The sequence below is a fragment of the Cebus imitator genome, unplaced genomic scaffold, assembly GCF_001604975.1.
Source record: "Cebus imitator isolate Cc_AM_T3 unplaced genomic scaffold, Cebus_imitator-1.0 Scaffold491, whole genome shotgun sequence".
Taxonomy (NCBI): domain Eukaryota; kingdom Metazoa; phylum Chordata; class Mammalia; order Primates; family Cebidae; genus Cebus; species Cebus imitator.
The window spans coordinates 329027-349445 of record NW_016107806.1 but is presented as its reverse complement, the minus strand read 5'-3'; the positions used below and the strand labels follow the sequence as shown (position 1 = coordinate 349445).

At 46.6% G+C, this 20419-nt stretch overlaps 1 protein-coding gene across 1 annotated transcript; it reads right to left on the bottom strand.

The window, feature by feature from the left end:
* Positions 1–5360: 5360 nt before the first annotated feature.
* Positions 5361–7043, bottom strand: LELP1 (late cornified envelope like proline rich 1). Its single transcript, XM_017513286.2, has 2 exons — positions 6948–7043; positions 5361–5799 (listed from the first exon to the last, which is right to left on the bottom strand). Exon 2 carries the CDS (start codon positions 5776–5778, stop codon positions 5482–5484), a length of 297 nt encoding a protein of 98 aa, XP_017368775.1. The 5' UTR covers positions 5779–5799; positions 6948–7043; the 3' UTR covers positions 5361–5481.
* Positions 7044–20419: the final 13376 nt, after the last annotated feature.

Genomic DNA, 20419 nt, shown 5'->3' with positions numbered 1-20419 from the left:
TGTGTACACAGGTACTTGAGTACTGTCGGCATCTTGGCTTCCTAAGTTCAGTTTCCCACCCTAGGGGCTTGACATAAGTTATGTCACTTCATCGCCCCACCCTCACCCCTTGGGGAGACTTTTCTTCTCATTTCTCAGGTGAAGACCTCGAGCCCCCTTCTCCCCCTGAGGCGAAGCATCTTGCCCAGCGTCACAGCTGGCTGGTGCAGCGCTTGCTTGAAGCCCAAGTCTGTGGATGCCAAGCGCTTTCCCTTTCCTTGCCGCTGCCTCAGGTGAGGGAACTGCATGGAGGCAGGAGGAGGGTTGGCAGGGTCTAGATCTTGTGGCAGAAGGGGAAGGTGGTCAAAGACAGGACTTAGACCAGGGCCAGAAGTGACTTTCAGCCCCAGGTCCCTCATGTGAGTCCCCTTCCCCTCTCCCCACCGCTGCGTTCTGGAGATGACTCCGTGCCATGAGGTTAAAGAGCACAGAGGACAGGGGCTCAGTGCAGAGCCACTCCCTTCTGTTTGGGAAAGTGACTCTGTAGGCACTGAGCATCCACTCCTTGGTTATTACTGCATGTCTGCTATGTGTGCCTGGCTGCCCCTTCTCAAAGGGTAAGGTGGTGGGACAGTCAGGTTATAGACACATGGCCAGAATGTGGAGTGATGAGGAGAGGGAGGCATGGAAGCTCTGAGACCACAGAGAGGGGCATTTAACCAGCTTGAGGGTGGGACATGGGGAAGATTCTTGGAGCAGGTGCCCCCCGAATTGAGTTAAAGGGTGAGGATGCACCCAGGTGGATCATTCAGAGGAAGATTCAGTGGAGGCAGAGAGAACCGACAAAGAAAGGAGTGTAAGGTCACAAAGGCTAGAGATTCTCTGCCGTGTGCCAGGAAATGCCAGCAGTTACCTGTTACTGGGCTGTAAGGTTCTAAAAAGAGATGGAGAAGTGGCTCTGTGGCTAGAGAAGGAGGCAGGGGCTAGATCCTGAAGACTTTTGCTTGACAGAATGTTACTTGAGCTGCCCTCTAGGCAAAGGGGAGACCCAAGGGTTTTAAGCAAAGACGTCATGTGTAAATTTGAATTCTAGCGAGACTGCCTTGGCTGGCTTCCACTGGAGTAAGGATTGGAGGAAGGTGAACTTTGAAAGCCAATTAGGAGGGTTGAATGGTGTAGGTGAGGGATCATGAGCGCATTTCTGGGAAAGAATCGTGACTCCTTAGTCTGGGAAGACTTTCCTTTGAGCCTGGGAGGGAGCATACGGCTCTGAAGATGAGACATCTGTGGTTTCATGCACTTGGAAGAAAGGTGCAGCTGAAAATATCCCGGTATGCATTTTACGATCAGTTTGTATCTTAGAATCTTTACACGTTTGGCAAATGGCTTAGTGTATTTACTGCTCTATCTGCTGAGCACCAACACGTGTGACATGGAAGCGGTTATGACTTTTCACTAATAAAGCCTTCTAGAATGTGCCTGTGCTCGTGAGCTGAGCTGCAATCTTTGGTCATGTGGGAACAGGACAGGAAAAATAGGACGTTTGGTAACTGGTTACTTCCTCCCCTCTCCCCAGTTGCCATTCATGCGTGGAGGTAGGGGATGCAGAAAAATGGTCTCTAAGCTTCCTTCCAGCTTCAAAGCCAGGCATTCCTGTGGTCCTGTGCCCAGCCCTCACAGCGCCAGCCCACCTCACAGCCAGTTGCCTGATGAGGGCTTAGAAACCTTTTTAGAAGGCTAGCTGTACTCTGCCTGATTCTCAGGAAAGCACGAGGCGAAGGGGAGTCTCCTTTTGTGACCCTCTCAATGGATTCCCGGAACTGCTTTGTCATGAAGGGAGAGGCCTTGGTCCTGCCCGTCTTGTTATCTGGGAGCCATCGAGCCTGGTGCTGCACAGATTCTCGTGATGCTGCTCTTCAGGCGTTGCTTACGTATACAGCCCTCTACTGTTTGGGGCAGAACCCCGGTGACTGCCGCTGGGGCTGGGAGTAATTATGGCATTCTGCAGGGAGGTGGCACCCTCATCATGTTCCTGGCATCTCCCCAGAATTGCCTTTGATCCAGCTTTTTGTTGGGAAAGTAGCCATTAAGGGATGTCTATCTTTGGTTCCATTCACATGGGAGAAACAAGACCTAAATTGGCCATGAATGGTTTCATGCTCCCAGAGCTGGCCTCCTCCTAGCCTGTGCCCAGAGTTTGCAGAACCACCTGGGAGGGCACAGACCCCTGACCCGTGCTCCCCTGGAGCTACCCGTGGCCTGGGACTGAGATCCTGTGCCTGGAGGGAAGGCATCCACGGGCGAGGTGACTCCGCTGTGGCACACACCCCCGAAAACGTTCTTCCTTCCCTGTTTTTGTACATTGAGTAAAATAAAGGACTTCGGGGGTCTCTGAAGTAGTCATGACTATTTCATAAATTGTTGATTATTTCATGATTATTTCTATTTTATTCTATTACAAAACAAAAACGTGAAAATCCAGAAACCAATGAAAATAAAAATAAAGTACTAGTTACCCATGACCCCATCGTCTTAATGAGAATATCCACAAATTTCCTTTTGTTATCATTATTCCTATTATCAAAGAAGCTTTTGATTAAGGATAATGGCTTTATGCTATATGTTCAATTGAGGCCTTACTTTCTTTAATTCACTTTAATGTATTAAATGGATTAATTAATATATTAAAATTAAATAAATTAAAATTCATTTTAATGTTTTAAAATTATTAAATTTAATGAAATAAGTTTATTAATGTATTATTAAATTTAATATCTTCAAACATAATGTTTCATCATATAAAAGGTTCATGTTGTTAGATATTTAAATTGTTTCTAAGTTCTGCTGTGATAATCACCTTTATTTCTGTAGCTCCCCTACCCACCATTTTGCAATGTGTTTTTTTTTTTTTGAATAGGGTCTATGAAGTGGACCCATTGGGCCGAAGAGTTGAATCAGCTTATGCTTTTGATGATGTAAATTCCCACATTCCTTGATATGTATTCCCATAATCCACCCCCCCAAAAGGATTTTTGTCTATTTATATTCCCACCAACTGTAGCACACTCTTTAGCACTGGGTTCTGGGATTTATTACTTAGAAGTGGCCATTGAATTGAGGATGGTCTGTTGACCGTGGGTGAAGATGCCACGTTATCGTTCTATTCTCTCTCTCTCTCCTTTTTCCCCGTCTCTCCTCCTTTCTGACTTCCTGTGAGGTAGAAGGGTTTTCTACCTGTTACCTACAGCTGAATGGGTTTCTACCTGTGACCACAGTCTCCAGTGCTCAAAACTAGACTTTCAGAGTCTCCTGGCATCCAGTGAGTGCCTCTCTGCAGGGTTCTAGAGCATAAGAACCTCAGTGCCTCAGAAGACCCTGAGACCCCAAGGTCTCCTCACGTCACACCTGGAAAACGAGCAGGTAGTGCCTTAAAAGCCCGCTGTGTCACCGGCTGACTGTACAGCCTCAGTCTGGTGGGGGCCCAGGTATCTTTTCTTTGACACATTTTGGACTCTGTACTGCCTCACCCTTGCCGTGTGAACCATCTTCCAGGCTCAGAAGAACGAGAGCTAGTTTTGTGCCATGGTTTCATAGGGAGCCATCCCAGATTTGGCTCTTCGGTTATCTATTACTGTGATAGCAGGGAATCCTGAAATGCTGTGCACTGTATCACTACTGATACGCAGCGCACTGAAACCATTCACAACTGGTTTATCTGTGCTGCAAAGCGCTGTCATCTGCCTGACCACGGGGCTGTGCTCATGACCTTCTTCTAGGCAATGAGGCTCCTCTTCTGGTGAAAATAGGAACATCCTCGTGCCCAACCTGTCAACAAGCTGGGTTTACGACTGGCCCAGGACCTTACTGCATGGTGGGGAGGCTCTAGGAGAGGATGAAACATACTCTGAGGCATTGTAGAGGCGGGAGAGATGAGATTGGCTGAGATGGTGGAGTGGATCCCTGGTCCTAGGCCCTGAAATCTTGATTCCTACAGTTCTCCCTTTAATCTACGCCCTGCCTCCAAATCCTTCTCAGCATGAGCTGATAAATTCTGTTTTGTGAATTAAGCTAGTTTGACATGGACTCTCTCTAGCTACTTGTAAAAATAATCCCTACTAACACGTCAGCTATGAATGCTTTCCCTATTCATTCCGAATTGAGGTTCTCCCAGATATGTACAATATCTATTTTTTTTGTACTTGTTTTTATTTTGAAATTTTATATTCACAGAGAGTTGCAAAAATAGAGGTTTCATATACCCCTCACTGGGATTCTTTCAATAATGAAATGTTATGTACCCATAGTGCAGCGTCAGGGCCAGGTAACAGGTATTGGAATAATCCATTACTCATTTTTGATTATTTTTTAAAGAATGTCTAGCTCTATGCTTACAGATGTAAGAGCCTGACTCCTGTGGTCAGGAGATTACAGGCTAAGAAGAGATACACAAAGAAATTAAGTTCAGGCTTACCAACTCACTATGCCCCTGTAAACTGGGTACTTGGCATTTGTTAACCTGGTTTTTTTTTTTGAGATGGAGTTTGCATCACACAGGCTGGAGTGCAGTAGCACAATCTCGGCTCACTGCAACCTCCACCTCCCAGGTTCAAATGATTCTCCTTCCCCAGCCTCCTGAGGAGCTGGGATTACAGGCATGTGCAAGCACACCTGGCTAACTTTTGTATTTTTAGTAGAGACGTGGTTTCACCATGTTGGCCAGGCTGGTCTCGAACTCCTGACCTCAGGTGATCCACCTGCCGCGGCCTCCCAAATTGTTAGGATTACATGTGTGAGCCACCGCACCGCGCCGGACCTGGCATTTGTTAACTCTTTAGCCTCACAACAACTCTGTAACAACAGTACTGTTAGCATCATCATTCCTTTTGCAAAGAGAAGGAAACCGAGACACAAAGAAGTTAAGCAATTTGCTAAGGTTACAAGGTGTTAGGGAGCAGAGATACAGTTTCTTAAACCTGTGCCGCCTGTACTCAGAGCCCTTCTGCATAAGCATTATGCAACAGAACTAACAGAAAGGCAGTACATTGCCTTTTCCTGAGCCTTCCTGGAACTCTCACCAATGCTCTACTCTTCTTTCTCCTTCATACCCTCTCTGTCCTGCTTCCTGGGGTTAGACGCTTACACAGCTGCAGCCACATTTATGGATCTCTCAGGCTTTGCTCTAACAGGGCCTGGCATTCCCTAGGTACACCCTTCAGAGGTGGGCACCTGCCTCTAAGCAGCAGGTGGGGTCAGAGGGAAAGTCAGTTCTCAAAGGATGTTGACAGTGCAGGGTTCTAGCTTCACTTCACAGGGATTGCTTGGTGGTGGTTTAGTGCTGTTAAAACAACAAACAAAACAAATCAAAACCCACCAAAACACCATAAGTCTTGCACAGCAGAGGAACACGTTTACTTGTCAGTGCATGGTTTCAGTTCCCAGCCCCAGGCATTGTACACAGTGGAGATGGCAGTGGTGGTGGGATGGGGTGGTGCCCACAGTGCCTCACTCTGGGGGAGGGCAGGGAGGAGGGCACGGAGGAGGGCATGGAGGAGGGCATTTAGGAGGACAGGGCCTGGCGCAGGGCTTGGGAGGGCAGGATGAAGGGGACTGTGAGGGGCAGGGCGGGCACTTGGGTGGTGGTAGACACTTTTCCCGTGGGCACTTCTCAGAGCAGCGTTGCAGCAGCTTCTTTAAACAGCTGGGCTGGCATTTGGAGTCGCACTTCTGTTCACACTTGGGATCGCAATTCTTGGGCACATTCTTGGGGTCATTTGATTTACTTTTATCATCACTCGACATTGTTTCTTGATGATCTGAGCCCTGCAAAGAAATATGAGATGGGTCGTAGGTGGGAGAGGCTTCGTACAGGCTTCTTACAGCTCATCCTTGTATTTAAGATAGTCTTCCCTGGATGCACTCAGGCTCTAGACCACCTTCCCACTCAGGGCCGTCCTCATCCTTGTGTGAGTTTGAAATAGCATTTCTTAACCTCTCCACCCTTACTTTGCTTTCTTTTCACTTATCTTTGCTTCCTTTCCTTAGACTCTAGTAGGAATTCTTAACCTAGGGTTTTGGACCCCGCATCATCCCCCACCCCACTGAAACTGTATTTCAGTATGGTTGGTATCTTCTGTAACCCCTTATGTTGTATTTGATTCATTTAGAAATGCGATTCCAAGGAGTCCCTAAGTCTGACCAGACTGCTCAAGGCATTCATGGCACAATGCACGTGTCACTCCTCTAAGGCCGCTTCCCATTCTTCTGAGGCTAGACGGGAGGTACGTTAGCAGACTTGGGGCCCTAGGACCCTGCTTTCAACCCTGTGTCCCACCCAAGTCCCCTGAGCTTTGAGAATTGCTTTCTTTACTCAAGGCCATGGGAGGGATTAATTTAAATTAAGTAATTTAATCCCTGCCACCAGTGGGCCCCTGCCGTCTCCCTGGCCTCCATCCAGGCTCTGATAAGCCACAGGGCAAGTGAAGAAATCAGGAGATGAACCAGGAAATTCCAATTTCGCTGAAAATATGAATGATAGAGCCACAAAATATGATTTTCGAAAGGAATTCCTTTTCTCCCCTGTTGAGTTTTGCCCCGAGCTAGGTATTTCTGTATGGACAGTTTAACTCCTAGATATGGAAAGGGATTTTCAGTCCCTGACAATACTTCAAGTTGGATCTAATTGGTTAGATTTCTTTGAGCAAGAAAATAATATTTAAAATAACATTTTAAATTTTGTTTTAAAATCAGTATAGCTCTCTGGGGAGGCACATCATTAAGTTGAACTCTAAAATTGTTGAGAATCTGTTACAAGGTGAAGCACACCCTGATTCTTGCCACGGAAAATAACAGGAAACTTTCATTCAAACATGACCTTCCCAACCCTGCTCAGTGCGTGGGGTACTTCAGGTCACTCCCAGGACAGAAGAGGCCCAAGAATGGCCAGTTTCAGCTGTCCAAATGCAACTTACCCCTCTGTGTTGGTGGTGAACTTGACAAGCAGTCGAGTGAGGTGGATGGTATGGCTGTGCCCCGGAAGGTGGATTTTCCCTCTGGTTCCTCTGCCCAGCTCTGAGGATGCTGAGGGCGGGGGCAGGGCAATGACCTCCACTTGTGAGGTCACTGCAGCGTCATCAAGGAGCGATTGTTGTGTGACCCCATAGCTCCTGGCACAACTCAAATCCTGGACACCAGAATAGAGACATGATGACTCACCCCCCTTGGCTGTCCCACCCCTCCCTAGACCCCTCAACATTCAGGCTCGTAAAATGAGGCTGCAGTCAAGAGTCCTGGGCTCTGAGGATGGGAGCCTCATTGTTGCTAGGAGCAAAAACCTGGCCCACTGTTGAAACATGGTCTCTGACTCCTCTTTCACTTCCAACATTTAACTCCTCTGAACCTGCCCCTTCCCCACCTTTCTAGGAAAGCAAATCCTGAATTGATCACAACCATTTTGACATTCTTCTTTTCTTCATTTTTCTAATGTGAGATTCTGAAACCTCTTCTTACCACCCCACACAATTGGTTTGCCCCAGATCCTGCCTTAGAACATGAAGGCTTGCCTCTCAGAATTCCTTCCTTGCCTTTTTAAAGGCCTGACCAGGGTCCTTGTGGTTGGAATAGGGATGTGTCAGGAGTGGTGATGGGAGGCTGGCGTGAGAAAGGGCGGGGGGGGGGGGGGGGGGGGGGGGGGGGGGGGGGGAGGGGGGGGGGGGGGGGGGTAGGGCTCAGGCACAGGGAGCCGGGTTCATCCTGGCAATCATCAAGAATGAATCACGAGTGACTTTTGATTAAAATTGTGACATGATTGTGCCTAAAGTATTGAAGTATTAGGATGGATTGGGAGATAGGGTGGTGAAGTAAAAGTAGAATCAGTCTGTTTCAAGAAAATTATGAAAATCTCCACATCTGAAGGAAGGCAGTCATGAGTCAGGGTGCCCATGAGAGAGATCTCATTAGAGAGGCAGATTCATGGGACTTATTTACTGAATCTGCAGAAAATTAAGAATTAAAGATGGCTCCTGAGCTAAAGGGCTGCTTCCCAATGTACTAGAAGCCAATACTATGACACCAGGTTTTTGAGAAAAGAAAAGCTTTTTACTGCAAGTCGACCATCAAGGAGCCAGGAGTCCAGCTTGAATCTGCCCGCCTGTGCTGGCTTTAAGGCAGTAATTTTATTGGGAAAAGTTTAGAGATTAGATTCTGGGGTTAGTAGGTGACTGATGGAAGGAAAAGGGAGGTCTGGAAAAAATTCTCAGGCATAGAAAGTTCTCTTTTCATGCTACCTCATGGGTCACATGTGCAACTTCACGGAGAGTTAGTATGAAACGTGCAGGGGAAACTTGGCTGTGACATCAGCACACTTTTTCTGTTCAGACTGCAGTCTGCCATATTAGCGCCAATGACTTCAGCCAATTTTGTTATCTTACCAGCGGAGAGAGCGCCAGCATTTCAGCAAGTTGTTCTTTTTTTTTAAATCTGCCATCATGTAAACTCAAGAATTTCTGTTAGTGACTAGTTTCTTTAACTCTTTGGGACAATGTTTCACCAGGTTTTGGAATGTTAGTGCTACTGTTAATGAGAGCTGAGAAAACAGGGGAACAGGTTTGTGCTAAAAGAATATGGGTTTAAGTCTGAGAAGAGTGTCGTCAGTGTGAACCCTGTTGGGTGGTTATTGGAAATATGGCTTTGGCCCTTATGCCACTGGGAAGACCTGAGACCTTCAGTTCAATTCAGTCCAACATTTATTGAATGGATGATCATGAGATGAAGATACAGAAACCTCATATAGGGTTTATTCACAAGGATAAATAATGCCATATTCAATTAAACCTCAAATGAACCTAAATAAAAGGGGACAGTGGGTTGGAATTTAACCCCCTATCACTGGGATAATCACTGTGAGAGTCAGAGTCTTGGTGCAGCCCACTTCTCTCATAAGAATTTCCTCTTCCCACCATAATTTTGTTCATCAGCTCTGTCTCCTCAAAGCTGCTGAGAAGCAGCTATCACACCCATCTCAGGAGACTCAGCCTCACCTGACGTTCAGCTCTGGACCAAAGGTTCCAATCTGGATATGGAGAAGCCAGTCATTTGTGACAGCAATGTAAGAAATGTGCTGATTTCTACTGGCCATTGTTATCTTTCTCCTTCTCCTTTCCTTCTGCTCTTATTTCTTGCTCAAGAAGTTCTCAGTGAAGGAAAGTATATCAGTCATTGGACTTTCAGTAGGACACAGTTTGTTCCCTATATTTCCAGTCCTTAAAACCCTCCTTTGTAAAGGTCAGCACTCCTGGCAGTGTTACATTTGGTTTCCCAGCTACCAGCCTTACCTTTCACTTAGGGTTTGGTGGCTCAATGACTTCCTTCACTGACTGCAAGGAAGCACTACTGAGGCGAAACACAGAACAGGCTTTTTAGGCTGCTGGGCCTCCATGAGAGAGGCTGGAAGAAGAGATAAATGTCCAAGCCTGGCCTGCCATGATTAGGGGTTGGAAGAGGACCCTGAGGTCAGATTTCTGGGTTTCAATCCTGCTTCCATCCTTTACTTGCTGAACAACTCCTAGTAATTTACGTAACCAGCCAGGTCTCAAGTCCTCATCTATAAAATGATACAAAGCCAGCATCATCTTAGGATACTGTATAACTTATGTTGATTGCTCATAACATGCCAGGCACATTTACAAGTGTAAAACCTGCACCCTCATCCACTAAACTATCTCACTAGATTCATAGAATTCTAAAGACTGGAGATGCTGTGTCTGAAGTATCCCCAGTAAATGTCTGTTATTCATATTAGTTATTATTTTTCATCAGTGCTGGCCAGGTGTCTTCATTGGCTTGCTGAACCTCTCTCTCTGTGTCTTCATTTCAGTCTCATTCTCTCATTTTCTGGCCCTATAATCCCACTTCTCCAACTTGATATTATCCTTAGACCTCTTCTCCACACTGTTTTTTTCCTGCCTTCCAGCTAAAGCTCCTGGTGGTGTTCACAGTATGATTAGATATTTTAATATTAACTGTTAATGGGTGATTTCAATTTAAGGTAGGGAGGGTTTATCAGTGTTATTGATAAAAGATAGTAACTTAATTTGGGCCAAAAAGTCATTGGACTATTCAATGGTTCCTCTGTGTGCGTCCGAAGGCCCTGATGTCTGTATAGCGTATCAGCCCAGGGACATGCTATGTACGCAATTTTAACTCCGTTAGGATCCCTCTTACTGCTTTTTTGGCAAAGCATTTCTATTTATTCCCTGCCTTTTTCTATCTCTCCACGTAACTCTCGTTGAACAAGCAGAGCCCGCATGATAAAGTCAGAAAAAAACCCTACTTCTCTTGATGCCTCTTAAAGCCCTCTCTGTGGGGCTGGCTCTTCCCTTCCTATTGGAATGAAATCTCTAGCAGATGCCCTTGACTTTTAGAGCCATACTAAGAAATAAGAAGTTCCCTGATCCCTTCTATTTACATAAACAATCTTATTTCAGTAATCGGAAGGTCTTTCCCTGAATGTTGGGTTTCCTTCTCTTTCCTACTTGGGACTACTGCAGGAGGGAAGGCTGCATGAAAAGAAGAATATCTTCTCTATTAACTACTAGAAGTTTTTAATTTCCTTCCCTTACTCACCCAGCTGCCTCTTGTCCATTTGGGTAGGGGCTGCAAAGGAATGAGAAAGACCTGAACAGCTAGTGAACTGACAAAGGAGCTTTCTGGGCTTGGCAGGTGCTTATGGCTGACCTTTCTCTCGCGGAGAACTTGAATGTGCTCTTCACAGACTCTCCTCTCCCTGCTGGCTGGGTGTTGGCCACAGTTCTTTAGTATGACAGGCACGCACATCTGCTTTGACTAGCTGTGCATGCCTCCTGCAGCGCCTAGGCATTGGCGGGCTCTTCTTCAGCTTCTCTTGGCTGGTATTCCTCATCTTCTTCTCCTGGATTTTAGACAACTTGGAGACAGCCAGCTTTCCCTCCCTTATGGCTTATATCTGGCCCATGGGAACCAGGTATACATCTTCACCTTTCACTGTTTATCAGTCACCATTGGGTAAGTTTTTCTTGATGTTTGTGTATTTTTCCTAATTCATTATGTAAAGGGGGAAGAAAACTATGAAATCCTCATGGACATGGTTCAGGGTTTATCCTATTTGACTTTACTGCAGTATTGATACTGTTGTGTCCTGTATTTTACCCCTCTCTCCTTTTGGTTCTCTGTGACCTGGGCAGCCTCCCACTTCTAGCCTCATTTACTCTCCTTCCTGAACCTTTCCTCCTCTGATGAATCCTTTCAACATCACCTGCACCTTCATTGTGCACCCTTGCTGCTGATATTATCCACCATTGCTGGAACTACGAGCTCTGCACCGGAAAATCCCAAAGCCCACCCTCTTCCCTGCACTCTAGGTCCCAATATTAACATCCATTAGATGTGCTTTGGTACCTCAAGCAGATTTTACAAAATCAGAATTCAACACTTTCCACATCTTTCTTAACGCGTCCCTCTTGCTCCTCTTATGCGCTCCAACCCTGTGAATAGCATCCTGTCCACCAAGACATAACCAGAAACCTGGGATTGTCCCAGACTCTTGCTTCCTACTCAACCTCACACCCAACGGCTACCAGGACCTGCAAATTCTACCTCCTGAGCCACAGGCTGCTGAGCCAGGCCGTGTGTGGGAGCCGCAGGGCACATTGCTCTCAAGCTGGTCCCCCATTTTCTCAAAGCTGCGGCTGCGGCCTTTATTGTGACATCATCGTCACAGGCCTCCCTGTCTCCAAAGAGCCCCAACACTAGTTCAACACCTACAGCATTGCCAAAGTGAATTTTATAAAACAGAAACCTATTTTACCATTGAATTTAAGATGAGGCCCAATGCTTCTGGTTGGGTCAACAAAATTCTTACTAATCTGGTGTCTGCTTTCATCTCAGGCTTCTACTTTTCCCCTAGATCCTGGGGTTAAGCCACTTGCAGTTCCCAAAATAGGCCAGACTTTTTTTTTTTTTTTTTTAAACTCTGAGTTTTTTGTCTGCTGGCCAAGCCCTCCCTCTCTGCTCCTCAACCTTGAACTCAGAGGAAATTCTCCTTGGGCATACATTTTCTTACCTTATCAGGCTAGGCAGTTAGTTGTCTTAGCCAAGTTCATTCCGAAATGTTCATCCCCATATTTTGTAGTTATTTATGTCCCGATCTACTCTCTCACATGATGTAGTGTAGAGATCAGGAACAAATGATTCCTTTCACCTCTGTTTCTGCAGTGCCGTGTATGGCTTGTCACACGTTGGCCAGGCAATAGTTAACACTTATTGTCAATAAGGAGATGGAATAATATTATTTCAATGGTTTTGCAATTGCTCTCCTCTCTAACTGGACTATCCCCCTCCTTTTTGCCTTATTGATATTTATTTATTTTTTTATCTTCTAGATACAACTTGAAAATTCCACCTTCCATGCGAACTGCCCTGACCTCCCACCCTGCTGTACTTAAGAGATACCATCCTGAACATGCCTGGCATGTTTCCCACAGATTGATTCTCCACCTGTTCTGTGGGGGGCAGTGGCTGTGTCTCCTGTCTCACACTGTGCCCTAATCCAGGAAAGAGCCTTCTTATTCTTTGCATCTTTAGTGTTGGGCCAGGGCCTGATAATGTAATATATGCTCAATGAATGTTTGGGGAATAAATGAATGGATATACCAGACAAAGTTCAGCAGGAGAGGTAAATGAACTATCTGTCAGAGGAGGGAGATCCAACTTTATGGAGATGGTAATCTGTTTCTCAGGGTCAGTTTCCAACATGAATATATCTGTATGAGGCCCAGAGATTCCAGGAGGCAGGCACCACTGTGCTGTGTAGGCTGGAAATCCCAGATCATGTTGGATTTGTCCAGGATATGGCTACCATCTGATCCAGGCTCCCAAGCAGAGATGGACTCAAGCGCCAGGCCTCAGACCTAAGTCTCCATTTCCCCTTCCCTGCCGCTGGGGTTTCTCTTGCCCTGTACCTCCTCTTGACCCCTGCCCTCCCACACACGCACCCCCATATACATTATCTGCCTGAGACCCTCTTCAGGAGCACTGGGGAGGACACAGGATGGGGTGGACTTGGCAGGGAGGTAGCTGGGCAAGGCACAGTAGGGATGGATCCTGTGGGTAGATGGGAGTCTCTCTTGAATGAAGCTCTACCCGCCCCTTCTGTGGAGTCCACATTCTACCTGAGGGCTCTTCCTAAGGCACCCACCAGGCTTCTACTTCCTTTTTCTCTTGTGACTCCATCACCTTCCCAGCTACCAGCAAGAGCAATAAACTAGGGGCTCACTGGGGCAGATGTCTTAATGGAGATCAAGACCATCCTGGCTAACATAGTGAAAACCTGTCTCTACTAAAAATACAAAAATTAGTTGGGCGTGGTGGGGCGTGCCTGTAGTCCCAGCTACTCGGGAGGCTGAGGCAGGAGAATTGTTTGAACCCAGGAGGCGGAGGTTGCAGTGAGCGGAGATCGTGCCACTGCACTCCAGCCTAGCGCCTGGCAACAAAATAAGACTCTGTCTTAAAAAAAAAAATTCTATCCTTTCTCTTCCACCTCCACTCTTGATTGTTCTTGAAATTTTTTATCCTCCAGATAGCAGAGATGAAGAGAAAAATCCCTCAGCAGGTTGAGAGTGCCTGCTGCAGGCTCAGGGCACAAAGCGAGAACTCTTTGCACGGGTAAGGTAGGCAGTGAAAAGCAGAGACCCATTTCTTTTACTGAGTGTGGGATTGCAAAGTCAGGAAATTTGGGGGAAATTTTCAGATGATTTAAAATCGTTCTTGTTAATTCCTTAACCAGCTTTACGAGGTTTTTTAATAAAACGGGAGGCAGAGCTGTGTTTCCCTAATGATCTTTTGCCACCAGGAGGCAGCACGGGTCGGAATAGTGGTAGCTGGAATAACCCACCCTACCTAATCTAGCTTCAGCTAAGATGTGAAAATAACCTAAATGTCCATCAACAGACGAATGAAGAAAATGTGGCATATACAAATGATGAAATACGAACCAGCCTTAAAAAGGAAGGGAATTTTGCCTTATTCAACAACATAATGGCCCTCGAGGACATTATGCAGCGAAATAAGTCAAATACAGGAAGACAAATACTGCATGATTCCACTTATATGAAATATCTAAAAATAGTCGAATTCATTAAATAGAAGACTGTAACAGTGGTTACCAGGGACAGGGGAGGATGAAATGAGTTATTAATCAATAGGCCTAAAATAATTGAGTAAGATGAATAAGCTCTAGAGGTCTGCTGAGCAACGTTGTACCCATAGTCAACAATATTGCATTGTATTGACACACTTTACAATTTGTTAAGAGGGTGGAGTTCATGTTAAGTGTTCTTACCACAAAAATATAAACAAATTAAAAAGGAGGATAAGGAAGGGGAAGGATGGCACACCTGGTCCCCAGGAAGGCCCTGGGTACTTTTGTGTAATTCCTGCTGTTTTCCGGAAAGGATCTGGTAGGAGCCATTCACCACCTATGGAGACCCAGTGGCCTGGGAAGGTCTTCTCCTTGGTGCTCATGAGACTTGGAGTCTCGTGGGCTGTGGGGTGCTCAGGGTTGTAGCACGGAGGAAGGAGGTGTGTGTGGTGAGTGAGATAGAGTCCCCGTGCCTCTAGAGGAAAGGAAAGGTCATCTCAGCGTGTTCAAAACAGGCTTAGGAGCAGAGTGAGGAGGGGCCAGGAGAGGAGGTGATAAATGTTGTAATTGTCTTGATTGAAGCTGAAGGATTAGAAAAAGAAAATTCTGAAGACTTTACCATTGTCTAAAGCAGTTTTTCTTTCTTAGAATTTCAATCATCCTTGCTACCCAAGACCCCCAAAATGGTGGAACCCAAGGGTACAGAGAACTAAGGAAGGATAACTTCAAATTGGAGATGACTTCTTGAGCCAGCAGGGGGCAGCAGTGGTGGTGGAGGCCGCAGCTGGATGAACTGACTGGTCCTTACCACAGGGTCAAAACAGAATGGAGAGCAGGTCTGCTGTTCAGAAAAGATACCTGAAACATGGCCCACATGTCCAGTCCTTGCCGTTGCCTGGAGGAGGAGCTGGGAGGAGACTGTTGATGAACTGCTCTTATTTGGTGGTCTACGAAGGTATCCTTCTCTTTCAGTAGATGAAAGATAATTTGTGGGCTTTGTGGTGTTCTTTGTGGTTCTGGAAGAAAGAGATTGGAGAGAGTGCAGGGAGCAATATACTGCCTGGATCCCGGGGGGAGAGAGGCTTCAGAAGCGCCTCTTCGGCTTTGGTGGTATTCCCGCTGGCATGGGGAGGTAGTCCGCTTCTGCCAGCTATGGGGTAAAAGCAGGGCTTGGGGACCCAGGAGGGGGCTGGCGGGCATTTGGCACTGCTCCAGCTGCTGCTAGGTCGTCTTTTCTGTATTGATGATACACTGCAAGAAACAGGAGGTAAACTTTTAAGCTTTAGCGACAGCTCTGGAGGAGCTTCCTCCTGAATATTCACATATGAGACATTCCCTCTCCTCCCCCTACTTCTCTATCTTCGGGTACTAAGACCTTCACTTCCACTCACTTACTGCCACGCTCAAAGCCACGGTTGCCCCCGTGAAGCACAGGACTCAGCCAAGGGGAGTGTCTCTGGGGCTGCATCAAGGTGCCAATGCCTGCCCGTTCCAGTCTACGCCAACCTCAGAGGACTGAGGCCAGTTCTGGATTCTGCTGTCTACGACAATCATGCTCACACTGCGATGATTCAGAAAAAAGCAAAGAGTTAGAGAAGCACCGAGATAGAGTGCCTGTTAAAAAATGGAAAGTGGAGTGGAGGAGTTTTAGCCCGAGGAAACAAACGTTTGGAGGGGGGAGCACAAGCCGGCACATAATTCAAGGCTGTGCCTCATGAAGACATGCTCCCAGATGTTCCAGGGAGCAGGGGCAGCGTGCATGGGTGCAAGCGGCAGGAGGTAAGGAAGGAGTCGCTAAGCCTCTCTTCTCAGGCCAATAGCAGCACTTCCTAAGTTTATGAACTGTCTGGACCAGCATATGTTTAATTAAATGCCAACCAATCTTTTGAAGGCCTTTTGGTGGAGAATAGTTAAGTCAATGGGAGGCAGGACTAGATGTCTTTTAGACAGTCAGGCAAATTTTCCTGTGTTTTAATCCATCCTATTAATAGTGATTAATGTCTATTAACAGACATTTTGCCTTTCCTCATATTACTGACTGTTTCTCTTCTTCACCTATGCTATTCCTAGTTACTTTAAAATCTGATCTCTTTTTTTTTTTCAGGAGGTTAGTACATGTCAGTTTGAGCTAGCCAACTAAGCAATCAGAATCGAACATCAGAAAGAGTATAATTCCCAAGCCTCTGTTACCCTAGGCTGGCGACAAGCTCAAGGTGATGCAGAAGGAGGAGCAAAGCCTGGGGATCCAAGAAAGTGAAGTTCCAGCTCGGGTCGAAGAGAATCGTGCCTGTGATCTGTGTCTTTGGGCGTGGTGGGCAGGCAGTGTGCCCGGGACTCTGGTGTCCATGCAGCCCTCATAGACCTGCAGAGGCATTATTGCTCTAAGCCCCCAGTGGGGTTCCAGTGAGATAGCCGCCCTGGAGGGAGATGTGGGAGTGAGAGAAAGGGATAGGGAGGCAGGTCCACTTTGATCCAGCACCTCAGGTCTTCGGGACATCCTGGTCTGAGAGGAGACAAGCGGAAAGGACTTGCTGAGCTCCTCCTCTCCCGGAAATGGTTCTTCTGCAGGGATTCCTGGGCTAGGTACTTAGCATCTTTCATAGGCCCCACCCCAATCCCACCATCTCTTTTGGGGACTTGAAATGAAATCACTTAACATTAACTAGCAGCTCTAGTTCTGCTCTTTAGGATCAAAGGAAGTTTAAAGTCCTTGAGCCTCTCCCAGATGCCAGACCCTGTGTGTACGTGTGCATGCCTGTGTGCTCATGTGTGCATGCATGTGCCTGTCAGTGTGTGTGCACGCGCATGTGTGAGGGCAGCACAGGGGATGAAAATGCAGAGCACCCTCGACAAGCACTCTGCAGTTTAGGCAAGAGTGAGCGGGGGTCACTGATGTTGAGGCACAGGGTTAAGTATGGGGAGATGCGGCTGAAGTTTGATCAGTGTGCTATGGAAATCCATTTGGGTGATAGGTGGGCGTGAGTGGGTCACAGAAAACCTCCCGGGGAGCTGTCACCTCCAGGGATGATGTAGACGGGACTCTGTCTCTTTTTAGGTCGATGCATATTGACCCTCGTGTGGCAGTTTATCCAGTCTTTCGTTCTCCAGCTGCATTTGTGTATGGATACGACATCCTTTTTGTCTCTTCACCAGCAAGACTTCCTGGGCTGGTCAGCGGGCCAGGACAAGGTTTACCCAATCTCTCACAATAAAGAAATTGAAACTGTGTCCTCGTGTGTGCCTCACAAAGGACTCACCGTGTGCTCCTCGCCAAGGCGTAGCCTGAGTATCTCTGCTCTTTTGATACCACCAGTTCCCAGGTGGTGGCGTTAGAAACACGTCGCTGGTTTGGGGCCAGACAGCGGATGGATGGAGGTTCTTACCTACACTGGCAAGAGTGTCAGCTTAAAGTTTATTTAAGAAATTCTGCCTGCTAAACATTACAAAAAGACTTGAAGCTGTGGAAATTGTAGAGAAAAATACATTCTATACACCTACAATACAAAGAGCTGAGAAAAATTTAGGTCCAGGAGAAGAGTTTAATATGGTTTAGAACAAGAACCAGAAGCTTCAGTCTCTTTGTTTCTGGCTTGTCCTTTGTGGATTATTCTCATCCCCTAAACCTGCTGACTTTCTTTCTTCCACCTGTTCCCGCAGCTCTGGGATTCCAGCGTGTAGACTCAGCTCAGGCTCCTGCAGGAGACACACAGAGTCAGGTCTCAGTTGAAGGTCCCAGGCAGTATTGAAAAGCATCTCAATTCCTCAGAGAATCAGAGAAAACAGAGCAGGAAGGCACCTCAGAGAGGTACAATAAGCCTCTATCTTACTCATGAGGAAACACTGAAGCCCAGAAAGACTGAGACTCTCCCAGGCTCCCTCTGTCACCACTTGGTGGCAGCAGATCCCCACACAAGCCATGGCCTCAGCCTCCCTGTGCAGAGCAGGTAACTCACCCTCCCAAAGCTCGCTGCTGCCATTCAGAAAACTTTAGATGAAAAATAGCCAATTCCACCATGAAAACAAAAACAGTAAAAGCCCCTTTCCTTGGACAAACGCTTTATCACAGTTCTATAGTCCTGGCCTTTATACTCAGTCAGCCGTCATTCACTGGCTGCTAGATTGGGGCAGAAAGCACATAGGATTAAATAATGTTTCACACAACCCTGCTTTCCTGGCCTGGGCTCTCAGCTTCTCCATTCTTCTTCAGAAACTTTCTTCTGCTGTAACTGCGGGAGAGTCCAGGCCCTCACGTGAGTCATTTCTCCAAGAAGATCCCTGTTATTTTCTTCCTCTCTTGGAGACAGAAAGGGCAGAGATTGGTTCTGGGACTCCATAGTCTTAGGTTTTCTCCTAAACCAGCCAGGGCAGAGGAAAGCAATCATGACTGCGAGAGGTCAGGTCAGTGAAGAGGAGCACGGGCTCACAAGGACAGCCCCTCATGGAGATGGTCAGGACCGTGACACAGGCAATATCTGACTAATTCTGCTGAGGATGACACAACAATAATTAAGTGGAGGATGCTGCCACAAGGAGAAAGGGGAAGAACCAAAAGAGTAGGGGAAGAAGGAAAATAAAACGTCTTCAATAATGATGGAAAAAATGCAGAGCCCAGAGGCAAAGCCCCCTGTCACAGAGGGTTAGTTCCAGGCTGAGGAGCCTAATCAAGAAATTCTGGCTGGACTTTGCTCAGCCCCATGCCAAAATGGTTTTGGATCAGTGACTTTGTTCCCTCCACTTTCCCTCTTTTTGAACAAGAATCACTAGCAGTGTTATCCTGTGACTGTCCCACCATTGCACACTGAGAACAGATAAGCTGTTTGTTCAGTTTCACGGGTCAACAGGGATAAGGGAATTACATCAAGGATCTATACTTGGGCCGGCACGGTGGCTCATGCCCATAATCCTAGCACTTTGGGAGGCTGAGGGGGACAGGCCCTGAGGTCAGGAGTTTCAGACTAGCCTGGCCAACAAGGTAAAACCCCGTCTCTACTAAAAATACAAAAAAATTAGCTGAATCCAGTGGTTCATGCCTGTAATCCCAGCTACTTGAGAGGCTGAGTCAGGAGAATCACTTGAACCCAGGAAGCAGGAGTTGCAATAAGCCAAGATTGCACCACTGCACTCCAGCATGGGTGACAGACCAAGACTCACTCTCAAATAAAAAGAATCTGTACTTAACGGACACCCTCAGAAGCCTCATTCACACTTGGTGTAGATGATTTAAATGAGATTTTAAACTTTTGATCAGATTAAAGCTACATGACATTTTTCACTTTGCACTAATNGCCCCTGCGGTCAGGAGTTTCAGACTAGCCTGGTCAACAGGGCAAAACCCCGTCTCTACTAAAAATACAAAAAAATTAGCTGAATGCAGTGGTGCATGTCTGTATTCCCAGCTACTCAAGAGGCTGAGTCAGGAGAATCGCTTGAACTCAGGAGGCAGAAGTCGCAATAAGCCAAGATCGCACCACTGCACTCCAGCATGGGTGACAGACCAAGACTCACTCTCAAATAAAAAGAATCTGTACTTAACGGAGACCCTCAGAAGCCTCATTCACACTTGGTGTAGATGATTTAAATGAGATTTTAAACTTTTGATCAGATTAAAGCTACATGACATTTTTCACTTTGCACTAATGCATAATGACATGAAACTTGGAAACCTTAGGTGAGAGGGTGAATGTATTTTGCATCTGTGAGGAACGTGAACATCTGGGGACCAGAAGTTGAACTGTGATAGGCAGAATTTCTAAAATGGTCTCCAAACATGCTGTACCCTTATCTCTGGAACCTGTTAAGCTGATGAGACATTCCTGTGATTCTGTTGTTACATGGCAGTCATATGACTTTAAAGAATGATATGGTTTGGCTCTGTATCCCCACCCAAATCTCATGTTGAATTATAATCCCGAGTGTTAGAGGTGGTGCCTGGCGGGGGGTTATTGGATCATGGGGATGGTTTCTAATGTCTTAGCACCATCCCCCAAGTGCTGTCACATGATAGAGTTTCCATGGGATCTAGTTGTTTAAAAATACGTAGCACTTCCCCTTTTTATTTTCTCTCTCTCCTGCCGTGCATGTGAAGACCGTGCCTGCTTCTGCTTCCACCATGATTGTAGGTTTCATGAGGCCTCCCTAGAAGCAGAAGCCTGAGCAGCCCACAGAACCATGACCTGACTAAATCTCTTTTCTTTATAAGTCACCCAGCCTCAGGTCATTATAACATTGCAAGAACAGACTAATACAAAGGCTGAGCTTTCCTGAGTGGGC

Coding starts and splice junctions, on each gene's coding strand:
- LELP1 (XM_017513286.2), bottom strand. CDS start 5,778: ATGTCGAGTGATGATAAAAGTAAATCAAATGACCCCAAGAATGTGCCC.